The sequence below is a fragment of the Physella acuta genome, unplaced genomic scaffold, assembly GCF_028476545.2.
Source record: "Physella acuta isolate Inbredline_101_S28 unplaced genomic scaffold, ASM2847654v3 ptg000102l, whole genome shotgun sequence".
Lineage (NCBI taxonomy): Eukaryota > Metazoa > Mollusca > Gastropoda > Physidae > Physella > Physella acuta.
The window spans coordinates 81936-95311 of NW_026731622.1; the positions used below are offsets into that span (position 1 = coordinate 81936).

The 13376-nt window shown below is 37.5% G+C and overlaps 2 protein-coding genes across 4 annotated transcripts in view; one reads left to right on the forward strand and one right to left on the reverse strand.

Annotated features, from left to right (window-relative positions):
• LOC131931099 (dual oxidase maturation factor 2) overlaps positions 1 to 3543 on the reverse strand; it is a 51360-nt gene extending 47817 nt beyond the window's left edge. The window contains exon 1 of the mRNA XM_059287810.1: positions 3475 to 3543. Within this exon, the coding sequence (XP_059143793.1) occupies positions 3475 to 3503 (29 nt within the window). The 5' untranslated portion in view covers positions 3504 to 3543. The remainder of the gene's footprint in view (positions 1 to 3474) is intronic.
• Positions 1 to 13376, forward strand: part of LOC131931082 (dual oxidase 1) — a 48860-nt gene that overhangs the window by 16201 nt on the left and 19283 nt on the right. The window contains exons 1-6 of one of the 3 annotated variants that reach the window (XM_059287791.1): positions 1653 to 2080; positions 2189 to 2211; positions 10087 to 10195; positions 10500 to 10574; positions 11350 to 11520; positions 13010 to 13197. In XM_059287791.1, coding sequence (XP_059143774.1) covers positions 10141 to 10195; positions 10500 to 10574; positions 11350 to 11520; positions 13010 to 13197 — 489 coding nt within the window. In that variant the 5' untranslated portion in view covers positions 1653 to 2080; positions 2189 to 2211; positions 10087 to 10140. Of the gene's footprint in view, positions 1 to 1652; positions 2081 to 2188; positions 2212 to 10086; positions 10196 to 10499; positions 10575 to 11349; positions 11521 to 13009; positions 13198 to 13376 lie in introns of those variants that run through there. The other 2 variants (XM_059287782.1, XM_059287799.1) reach the window with 2 other exon arrangements.

Genomic DNA, 13376 nt, shown 5'->3' on the forward strand with positions numbered 1-13376 from the left:
ATATATATATATATATTCCAAGAGGGAAATGTCCACCTCATTATGTAAGCCAAAGTTTGGTAATATTTGCGCTACCCAAAGACCAGGGTTCAAATCCTTTTCACGGTCAACACCTCAGATGGATTTGATACCTCTCATGGCCATCCCCTTAGAAAAAAAAATGCTAGCGCTCCCATCAGAGTATCAACCCTTGACGAAAAATATGTCGGTTAGATACGATACACGATAGCTAAAGAATTTACATTTCGTGGTTTCAATATCTAGATCGGATTTCCGTTCCGTGTTTTAGGTAAATCAGGTTGTATCCGACACAGATTCTAGATCTAGTAACAAATGAACAACAGAAACTATCTAGGCGTAGCGTGCCCTGCTACGGTCAACAAACCATAGCCTACTTGTAATCGCGATGTGAAAGTAAGCAAACATGCGCAGTAAAGCAAACTCCACCTACAAGCTATTTTTAAACCGTAGAAAACCCTTCAGATGACGTCAGCCGTATTATACTTTACCTGGGGATTCCCTCGCATAAATTTAAAAAACTAAACCGGAAAACTGTCAGCAAGTGGCGTCTAGAGTTTAGTTGGGATAGTGTGGTACATTTGTATCAGCAGTACCGTAGCTATATCAATAATATACGTCTAGCGCCTATAAAGTTAGGGTACGGGTAAAATAGTGATTGAGAAAAAAATCTTTATGTGGGTATGGCAATTAAAAAACTATATTTCTAATACACTGATTTTTCATTATAATTTTTATTAACAAAAATTAAAGTTCCCTTTTCAAACCTAGCGGTCCATTAGGCAAGTGAAGTAGAGTTCACCTGTTTCTATGACCAGCCGCCATTAGTTTCCCTCACATGTCAGGTACCCATTTCAGCTGGGTGGACTCAGGCGTCCTGCGGACTAGTCCGGAATCCAAACGCGAGACTTTCATGTTAGCAGGCGTGTGCACTACCATCCGATCGAGGGGGGGGGGGGGTAATCTAAAGAACATCATATGGACCGCCCAACTCTGTGGAGCGCCTGACTTTAGTTAAGGGGGAGGGGGTGGAGTAATATAAAGAACACCATAACGACCAACCGGCTCTGTCGGGTGACTGTCTTTAGTGCAGGGGGGGAAGGGGGAAGAAATCTAAAGGACATCATAAAGACCACCCAGCTCTGTGGGGTGCCCAGTGTTTCTTCCAGGCATCCCTTCGGGGGAGGGGGGGGGGGGCAATGAAATTTATATAGAAAATATAAATCTCAGCATCATCAGCCTTATAAACCACCAGGCCACAAACTTCCAACTTTTTAATATACCCTACACATCATTTTTAATTCACTGTGTTTACAATAGCATAAACACACATCAGCAGCTCTGAACTGTAAAGGTCACGACGGGCCAATCAAACGTTAAGCCTGCAGAATATGGGCGTGTCTGTGGTGACACGGTGCGAGTCGGGGTGAGTTAGTGCACGTTAACAAGTCTGTATCGTTTAACGACGTGACCTTCTCATAACGACCCTAATAAACAAACGCGACACCGTAAATATTCGGCTGTTTACATTGGGGTGTTAGTGTAGATTTAATCATCACGACCCTTCTCCTGATTTATAGACGTGGAGGTTTAGTTTTTTTTATTATAAAGTATCAACACAACGCGAGATTTAGATGGCTGGAAATAGTTGTTCGTCTTTCTTTTATAAATTAAAGAAGATCGTTGCCATACTTATTTTACCTGTATTTCTTTGTCTTTACGCCAAGACTATTCAAAACATCTCTCAAATTATACTTTCTTAAAACTTAAATAAATAAAATTAAATAAAACAATAAAACAACGTAACATTTACAATCGCGCTAAGTTTTATCTAAAACAAGGGCGTGTAACTCTGCCCCGACTGTAGCGTTAAGGATACCGGATCAGCATAGCGTATAAAGGAGCGGCAACCAACGAGAGAAAGCCGCAACAGATCTCAGCTGTTAGTTCAACACTGGCCGTCAACCAGAATGGGGCCATAATACTAGTGTTTACATATTGTGTGCATCCAGATAGACAGCAGAAGCCAGCAGTATAAAAACTATATTCACTGAGATCCCAGGTAAGCACTACGTATATCTACCGGCTAATGACAAAGATAGATTAGGAAAATAGGACGGCTGTGTTGTTTATGTTTGATAACAGCTACATTTGTTTTTTGTCAATACAGAAGTTGAGTTTCTAAACATACAGGTAAGTGTGTAACTCATTAACCTAGAAGAATACGTTTTGAGAAATATTTCAAGAGTTTTTTTTTTTTTTTAAACCTGGGTCCGAATATAAATTCATCACAAAATAGTTTTGGTTATACTACTACTAACTATATTTTACTAACTAAAGTCAACACTAGCCCTAACTATTATCTCTGATAATATCCGACACCAAACGCCCTTCTTTTGAGAAAGTCTAGTATGTGGTTGATAAAAATATATTTCTTAAATGGGAAGTAACTCACCTTGTTAATTTAAATTAATGGTATATCGTTAGTTTTGAAAGCTTGAACGTAGTTCCGGACATACACACACACAAACACATACGTTCACACATTAGAATAAATGGCGGGACAGAAAGAAAATCTGGCCTAATTTAAAAATGTAAAATATAATTAATAACAAACAGGCATGTTGCTTCTCTCTACCGTATTAAAATTTCTTAACAGACCAATTATCAATGAAGGTAGACCCGTGTATAACGATACCAACAGAGTGCAAACAAGAAGTAATACTATTCCTTACAACCGTGAATCTTAACATTAAACCAACTGGGAATCACAATCAACTGTGAATTTAATTAAACTGTGAGCCAGATTAAACTGCAGACATTAGACTGTGAATTACATAAAACTGAATTACTCCATATCAACCGCAACATCAAACTGATATTTACTTTGTATGTGTATTAGTCTTGACAATAAGCTTTATGTGTGATTTGATATGAATTAACCGGAGCATTACACTGTGAAAAGCAGTGTGTCTTCATGCTGCTGTTAATCGAAGCATCAACGTTTGCATCGTGTTCAGTGTCTGCTAAAGCTATGGTTTGCCAAATATACAATGATGCTTATTTGTGAGAAAAATATACGGAACAAGAATCAAAACACAATTTAAATCTATTTATATTCAACAATGGCAACTGAATGTTGTGTGTTTTTTTGTTAATAATTTGAAGAGTTAGTAGGGTTGTTCTTTTTAAAATTTGCATTTGAAAATTGTCTTTTAAAATAGTTTTCTTATGCTTTTAATCTTTTTTGTAAATAGAAAAGTGTTATTAAAATATAACATAACTTGTTACGACTCATTAACACATTTACACTAAAGGAAGTTTAAAAATATTAAAATATTCATCAATTCATCGATTCGCATTGAAATTTTCAACAGCATCAACTAAGCTCTGTTAGAATGCTACGCACAATATTTATTTTCTAACAATAAAATATTTCTGTATAGTTGTACTCACCCTTTAGACATCAGATTTCTCACGTCCATTTCGTGTCAGTTCCCCGTGTTAACCCGCTACACACGAGCACACACACACACACGCAACACACGAGCGCACCCAAAGAAACACGGTCAAAACAAACTAACATCTAAGGGCACTAGCCCAGCTACTCCTATGTTTTCACAGACGCAGTTGCTTCCCTTTATTTCTTTTTTTCTTCTCTGTGCTAAGAAGCAAAACGGGGACAACTTCGCCCTAATGCACTTTAAAACTGGTCTTAGCTGTGAGTTCGTTTTCTCGTGTGAGTAATAAAGTTCTTTAAAGCACGCTTTATATTGCATGTCTTTCTTTATATTTTAAAACGAAAACATATAATCGTTAGCAGGCATACATCAAATGTAATCTATTAGTATTAAATAACACTAGTTATTCCATGTATTAGGTTTTTAAATACTGTTCTTGTATCTCTAAAGTTAACATTTAAAACTTGTACGCATCAAATTATTTCAACTTCTTTCGTCTGCTTTTAGATACGAACACACCATCACAACTACCATCTCTAACAACATCTCCCCTGTGTATATAAATATATCACTTTCACTTATTCCGAATCCCCGGCCCATTTCCTCAGTCTCTTATCTATCTCTCTGTCTCTCCCCATGATATAATTAGATGTGCTGTAATTAATTAGCCTTGAAGCCCACCAGACGGACCACTAAACGGAAATGTGTAAGCCGAGTCAACCCTCTCAAACAGACTCTCCTCGTGATGCTGTCAGCAGACGACGCATGTTAGGTCAATAGATCAATACGTCTGCTCCGGCGGTCACGGTGACCTCCGCGGGGTCGAGATGGTCAACTATACTTGTGTTGTATTGGACTGGTCGCATTGACCCCTGTTGCATGGCGCTGTTCCCTATACATTCTATAGTCGTACTCAGACATTGCGCCATGACCTTTATGGCCTTGAACTGGTCATCTAGGCCTATAAGGCTTTATACGGGTCATCTTGCTTTCTGTAACCTTCAACTTGACATCTTGACCAATCAAGTATTATATGGGTCATCTTGCTTTCTGTAACCTTAAACTTGACATCTTGACCTATCAAGTATTATATGGGTCATCTTGCTTTCTGTAACCTTAAACTGGACGTCTTGACCAATCAAGTATTATATGGGTCATCTTACCTTCTGTAATTTTAAACTGGACGTCTTGACCAATCAAGTATTATATGGGTCATCTTGCTTTCTGTAACCTTCAACTTGACATCTTGACCTATCAAGTATTATATGGGTCATCTTGCTTTCTGTAACCTTCAACTTGACATCTTGACCAATCAAGTATTATATGGGTCATCTTGCTTTCTGTAACCTTCAACTTGACATCTTGACCTATCAAGTATTATATGGGTCATCTTGCTTTCTGTAACCTTCAACTTGACATCTTGACCAATCAAGTATTATACGGGTCATCTTGCCTTCTGTAAACTTAAACTTGACATCTTGACCAATCAAGTATTATATGGGTCACCTTGCTTTCTGTAACCTTAAACTTGACCAATCAAGTATTATACGGGTCATCTTGCCTTCTGTAAACTTAAACTTGACATCTTGACCAATCAAGTATTATATGGGTCATCTTGCCTTCTGTAACCTTAAACTTGACATCTTGACCAATCAAGTATCATATGGGTCATCTTGCCTTCTGTAAACTTCAACTTGGCATCTTGACCTATCAAGTATTATATGGGTCATCTTGCCTTCTATAACCTTAAACTAATATCTTGACCTATCAAGTATTATATGGGTCATCTTGCCTTCGTTAACCTTAAACTGGACATCTTGACCAATCAAGTATTATATGGGTCATCTTGCCTTCGTTAACCTTAAACTTGACATCTTGACCTATCAAGTATTATATGGGTCATCTTGCTTTCAGTAACCTTAAACTTGACATCTTGACCTATCAAGTATTATATGGGTCATCTTGCTTTCTGTAACCTTAAACTTGACATCTTGACCTATCAAGTATTATATGGGTCATCTTGCCTTCTGTAACCTTCAACTTGACATCTTGACCTATCAAGTATTATATGGGTCATCTTGCTTTCTGTAACCTTAAACTTGACATCTTGACCTATCAAGTATTACATGGGTCATCTTGCCTTCTGTAACCTTGGGGATTGTCACTTTGGCCTTTGAAGTTTAAGATGAGCAGCCTGAACTCGTCTGGCCTAGTTTAACAGCTTTGCGAGGGCGTTAGTAACGAGTAGGACAATCAACCCCTTCCTTTTAGCGCTCTCTATTAATATCTACCAGTAGAAGAGCGGATATACAAGCCCCACCCCCTTTTTTACATATTTTTTTTCACATAGAGGTGAATAAATTAAGTATACGCCTTGTGTCAGCATTTAGATATTTGAGTCTAAAGTGTCTACTCATTATATAAATAAAGTAAACTTAATTATCAAGCTATGTTAGTAATCCTGATATGTGAACCTACTACACTTACTACACTGTTGTTACTGTTCTGTAGACTATGTTTATGTTGAAACTACTGTCTGTTTTAGATTAACATATTCTTAAAAAATATATATATAAATATATCACAACTTTAGATTAATTAAAAGAATTAGTTCTTTTAAAAAAAATATAATGATTGAAATTAAACACCTTAAAATTTACATTTTCATTAAGTTTCAATCCTGGTACATTTCTTTAATACAAAAACAAAATGGTAAGCTGCGTGTTAACTCGAAACTTCTAAAGTATAACAGGATGACAAAGAAAAGAACGGTAATTATGGATTAGGTTTTTTTTTTTTTGCTGACTAGGTTATTTCCCTTTATTCGTTCGGTTGTTTACAGCCCGCCTCCCTCTCCCCCACCTTCCCCCTTCGCCCCCAATCCTATTTCCGGCTTACTCTAGTTTTACTCACCCCAAGGTGTGGGAGGTTTTGTTTCCGATGTACTTTTAGTTGAGTGCTCACACGTGTCGTGATTCACGTACCAGGTACGTTTCACGGTGTGTCTATGTGGAGCAACATGTGGGGGAGTGGTGGGGGCGGGCTAAGTGTGTGTGTGTGGGGGGGGGGGGGGTGAGTAAGTTCCAGGGGAAGCCTGGGTTAAGGAAAAAACGTGTCGTCTTAAAAATAGCAGACACAAACGAGCAGGCAGACAAATCGATGGACAGACGGACGGACGGACGATCATCTTATGAAATGAATAAAACAAGTTAATTAAAAAAGTCTAGTGACATTTATGCGCAATTTCCTTATGTTATCTAAAAATAGCTCTGACGTATAATGATGGGGTGCGTTCAAGCTAGAAGAAAGATCGGTTTGTAGGTGTTTATGTAATTTTAAAATTTGTGACCGAACGAGAGGATATTTTTGAAAACTTTCTTCGGCAATATTGTTCTAAATTATGGCAGGAATCGATTGGTACATGTTTCAAGTCGCTAAGTGGTCTGGTTGCCGAGATATGGGCCAAAAACTGAATTTTTTCGAGGTTTTTTGGCTTTTCCGGGAAATACATGAAAGAAACCCGGAATTTTTATGGCCTATGCTCATTCTCCTAACTTACTTAACATAATTGCTTTTGGAACTAGTCATCGATATTGCTTCGTTAAGGAGGAGATACGACTTAAAGCCCGGACACACATTCATCCATCCATCCATTCCCAGAAATGACGAGTTAATAAACGCAATTCTCCAGAATGGAAATTGCGCTAAAAATTAGATAATCCTTTGAAAACAACAAAGATCGTAATATTTTAATTAATATCTGAATAGCAATGCACTAATTACAGTTTTTACAATCTTAATCCTTTACTAAACACATACTTTCCCGTCGTATCTGATCAAATGTCATTTTGAAATATTATCAACATTTTATATTTTTAAGTTAAATCACACTTAAACAGTTAAACATAAATCCTCCTCATTGATCGAATTAAATTAAAGGTAAGTTTAAAGTGCAATCACATGTTAGAAAATAAGTTTAATTTATAGAGCAGACAGATATTGAAACATTAATCAAGCAGTACGAACTAGAAAACCGCAAAATAAAAATAACAACCAATCAAAAAGCCATGAAACTAAACTAATAACAATTTATTATTGAAAGAATAAAGGCTCAAAATCAAACAAAAGGATTTTAATCTTGACTTTGACGCATCGTACTGACTGCACTGTGGTATTAATTATTTTCTAGATTAAACGATAGACAGATGCCGCCATTTTTTCCATCATCTCCGGATCAGATTTCGGACAACGCTTAGGTAAGAATATATCCTCTATATGTAAAAAACCGTTAATTAGAAACAACAACGATTTTCCCACGCGTTGAGCATAACGAAACAAAACCTAAAGGATGTAGGTGTCAACTCCACCACATCACTAATCCATGTAGACCCCAGACACACACACACACGCATAAATTAGGTGGTGTTATTGAAACCATTAATAATCATCAAGATGTTAGTACTTTGGGTGGAAACAATTTATATAATTGATATTAAACTATATCAATGATGCAATAATTGTAGTAGACAAAACTATAACTCTTATAGTGGGTAAAATGGGGATGTCTTCTAAAATGTTATTATATTGTTTAAAAAATAATAATACAAGATTTAATAAACAGTTGATCGAGCAAATTAATGCCTTAGCAGTTATTTTTCTAAAAGATTTTTGTGTGAGATGAATGTGAGTAGCCTACACATTTTCACCATTGAAAATACACAACACTGCTGACATATAACTATAACCAAGCAATGCAGTCTGTGTAGAACGATTTAAATGAGGGGCACGGGTTCAAACACCAGTAAGTAAGCTACAGTAGGTTCGATGAACGTTTTGACCACGGCATTCCGTGCGATCAACGCCCTTGAACTCTGCCTATGTTTTATTTACTTGAGACACAGACCGATTATTGACCAGTTCCCGGTGTAGCTGAGGTGGGGGTGTGAAATGCTCAGGTGGAGAGTATGATGGAGGGGGAGGGGCATGATGGGGAGGCGGCTGGGGATGGCACAGTTTAGTTTTTGAGGGATTTCTATGAACGCTTCTGTAGTCAATAAATTACTCGGATCGTTTAGTATACCGGTAACTTAATTAGTTAGACAAAGGTTTCAACTGCAGGCACCACATTCATAGACTGGGCAGGGATCAATCGCTAGTCATGAACCATCTTATTCAACGACCACCTAAGTAGACCTCCCTCATGTGTTTCGTAAGAAGCTTAATCTATTTATAACACCGGGATTTTATCGATGTCTAATTTTAGAACAAGGGTTGGGGGTTATCAGGTCGATCAGGTCACGCTGGTCGCAGTGTCAAACGACTGTAATTAATGTGACGTCTGCCTGACTGTCGTGATCTGTCCAGGATCTTGAGATGATCTGTCCAGGATCTTGAGATGATCTGTGATAACTTAGCGTTCCCACACAGCCGATGTTATGCGCTGCTAAAGTTAACCTTATATAGAGGTTATTATAGTACACAAAGTCCGCAATGGTTTCTAATTCAGCGCATTCCTTTGAATTAGCGCTTACATTTGATGCTTTACATGCAGTAATCAACACAACTAAGATGCGTATCGTCAACAGAAACCCTTTTTTTTTTAACAAAGTGTGAGGCCAGTCATAAACCATTGCATAACAAAGGCTATGGAACAGCGTGGATGGGTGGTAGAGCGCTCCACTGCTAACCCAAATGTCTGTGTGTTCAGATCTCAGTCCGGCCTGGGTCTGCAGGGTATGTCACCTAGTTCTGATGTTAGGGAAAGAAAACGCGGCTCTGCATTGTGCTGACCACACCATCCGTTCATATGCCAAGGTTTAAAACATATAAATTCTACTTAATTTACCCCATGGTATATGAAGTAGGTCTGAATGAAAAGGGAACGTTAATGTTTTGTACTTTTTAACTAAGTTTGACCGAAGTAGGAAGACTAAACTGCATACTTTATACCCGTGATGCATACAGATTTTGCTTAATTCAAACGTTAATTTTAACTATATATATATATATATATATATATATATATATATATATATATATATATATATATATATATATATATATATATATATATATATACTTCCGAACTTCAAAGCAAAAGATGCTCTCCTTTAAAGGCTATACCAATCCCACGGATGGCAATAATTGATATTCAAGAGCTCCACTTGGCGGTACCTAATGTCTTCTACAATTGGTTCAACCCTTCAGGGAACACCACACCTTGACCTATACCTGATCTCATGCTCTTATCTCCCCTTTATTCCTCTTGATTCTGAAGGATATTAGCTTCATTGGCACGGTTTCCAGAAAAATGCGCAAAGGAAAACTTTGCAAACAGAAACATAAGCAAATAAAAACGAATTACACTAATACACTTTCATTTTGTTACATTTCGTATAAAATTGTTTTATTTAGCTACGATGTACCTATGGTCAATCTTTGTTAATGTCTATAAATGCACGAAACAAAAATACCCTTCCGCACTTTTTTTTGTACGCAGTTTTCCGTTGCGCATATTCCCAGTCACCCATGGGCACATAGCTATGCTATTTCGCTGTTTCTATTTACTAAACTTTGTTCTCAATTTGCTTGTTTGTTTTTACCTCAGATTCACTAAGAAGAGCTGGAAAAAAAACCAATAAAAACTCCACAAGTCTGAACCATGACAGTCCATCATTGTATGTACATAGGAGCATTATGTGTGTATCTAGTTTTAGGTGAGTTACTAATATCTGTTGTAATCTATTTGCAAAGGTGTATTGAGATAACCTAATAGACTTCTTATATAAAATGTCGGTTATTTCTAAAATATAAATAGTTGATAATAATTATATATATATATATATATATATATATATATATATATATATATATATATATATATATATATATATATATATATATTGGATATTTTAATTGCAAAAACAATATTTTACTTAAATTAAATATCATGACCTGTAACTAAACGTTTTGTTTTTCAACTTTCCAAACAATAAGTTCTTATTTTTTTTAAAACTTCAGGTCAACGTGAAGTCCCGGTCCAGCGTTTTGATGGATGGTACAACAACCCCCTCAACCCCAGCTGGGGAGGCGTAGGTATGACGTCACCGTCCCACTGGATTAAGCCTATTCTTCAATCTGTCATTCTTATTTATATATATTTTAAATCCACACATAATCCTCCCATGTGTGCAGCAATTTTGTCTGTGTGGTCGTCATTTAACGATGTGACGCTCTTTAACGCGATTTTTTTTACCTTTCCCCTGATCCTCTCCGTATTGTCACACGTCACAAAACGTCAGACCTTCTACCTCAACGACTAAAGTCACCCTTCAGCCTACCATACACTCAAGATAATAATTTCCGCTTCTTAAATGATCGATTTCATTCTAGAATAATAACTGAGCTCAGTCAACATTAAGTATAAGTATAATTTTTTATTGCAATTTACTAACAAAAAACTACGCAAAATATTGGGGGAAAAATCCACATTCTGACACTACTTTTTAAAATGCAATTGTATCTTCATACTTTCACCTCTACCCCCCCCCCTCCCCCCCCCCCCACCATCCCTCTCCTACTAGTCGCAAAAGTCCCCGCCACGGACAAAAAAATATATATTGAATTTAAATACAAAACATCTTTTACCAATGTTTCCCTAACCCCCCCCCCCCCCCCCCCCACCCTAGAAAAAATGTCTAAAAGAAAAACGGCATATCTCTGACCCTAACTTCTGACTTAAACACTACCATTAGCTAGAATTATACACACTACCAACAACCTATTTTAAGACGAGTCTAGAGTCTGTACACTGCCCTTTTCTTATTAAACAAACTATGTCATTTACTCTCTCTCTCTCTCTCTTGAACAGGACGTCCGCTTGAGAGAAATATAACACCCACCTATGAAGACGAGACCTACCAACTCTCCGGATGGGATCGCCCAAATCCTCGACGAATCAGCAACGAGCTGTTCGGGAACATCGCTGGCGAGTCGGGAATTCCCAACCAGAAAGACCTGACCGCACTCTTTGCATTTTTTGGTAAATAATTTAAAAATATTATTTTTAGTTTCAATTATACCGCATGTTTTAGTATGTTTTAGTATGCGTCCACTTTTACTGTATATCGATCTTCCATATATTATATATATGGTCACAGAAACAAGTGAACTCTACTTCACTTGCCCCATAGACCGTCAGGTTTGAAAGGGAAACTTTTTTTTATATATTATATTTTAAAAAATATTAATTTTGTATCCACCACACCATGTAATAATTTGTTGACCACTCATAGGCACAGCGACCCATTCCGGCGTCCCGCGACAAAATATTAATTTTGCGCCCCAATCCATTTATTTAGGCTAAAATTCTTCATTTTGGCTAAAAAACACACCCCTCCCTCTCATTTGAAAAGGTCGGGGTGCGTTTTATCGGATACTGGCCCTGCTTTTATTTTGGTGTCGCACAATTGACGTAAAAAAACACAGTTATATAATTCCGTAATATCAAGTAGCTGTCCATTTTCGTAAGTTCGACTGTGTATACTTTCGTCATGCTGTTCAAAATGAGCTTTTTATTATTTTCTTTAACTCATTAATATCGGCACCTGGGGCGGCCGTTCACCCGCCCTACCCTAGCTACGCCTCCGTGACCCTTACAAAAGATTAACTCACGTTGTTACAGTTTGTGACCTGCAGTTCAACGATCTGATGAGTACCTGGGGAAAACTTGGATCGTTGAAGAAAGTGCGCACTGAAAACGTTAAGTCTTCGCTTCAGGGTCACACGACGCTTCGGTTTAAGAGAGGTCACGGGATTTCATTAGGACACAGTGACTCATTAATTGAAACGATGGTAGAAATGGGGAGTGTGTGCTGGTGGGGGGGGGGAGAGAAAATAACGGTTTATTTTAAAGGAGACAAAAGGAGGGGAACAGATGACCGCGAGAGTAGAATGGTCTGTTAACTGCTAGCCTGTTTGTTAGTCAGAGCCACGTATTCCTATTTCTTTGTATGTCACTTCAACTTTAAGCTGAAACTAACCTCCATCATAAGCTTAATCCCAATTGGTTAAAATATCATTATCGGTGATACAAGCTAATTTTAAAATGTGGGGATGGCTTGTCTATATGAAATCATGTTCTAGTTCTCTCTCTGGAATACAATTACTTTCAAGCTAATCAGTTAAACATCAATAACAGAATTGCGCGTATCCTTGATACCGATACTTTAACCTTTATTCCAAATTTAACCCGTTATACTTGCCTCGCCCCAATCTTAACTTTAGCCACACACCCAACACAACGTACAGGTAACCTTAGAGTACTAACTTTAATGAGGCGTTGTGGTATTTGAACGGCCAGATACAGGAACTGAAAAAAAAAAACGTGTTCAAAGTTTAAATTGGGATGGTTAAACCACAGAAGTGACCTTGACACTCAACTACGCAATATTTTTAAAACACTCTTAAATCAACACATTATATCAATCAACTCAACTTTTAAACTCAGGAGGATATATTTTTTTCTCAAGGTCGTCTTGTTGAGTATGAGATACTGGACACCGATGACGTCACCTGCCCCATGGAGTTAGTCAACACTCCCGTGCCCCGCGGTGACCCCGACTTTGACCCCGATTCCACGGGAAGGGAGAGCATCCCGTACGAGCGAAAAGCCTACGACAAGAACACGGGCCAATCGCCGAACAATCCTAGGAGACAGGTACTCTGACGTCATATTGTACGTCACAAAAAATTAATACGTTAAGGAAGCTGTCACGGTTCAATGAGGTCGATAGGTGATTGAAAGAACCAATTAATAAAATGGTTCATTTAGTTCGTTATTGTTAGATTATGATTAATTGCCTTATTTTAAACTATTGTATTTAAAAAAAAAAAACA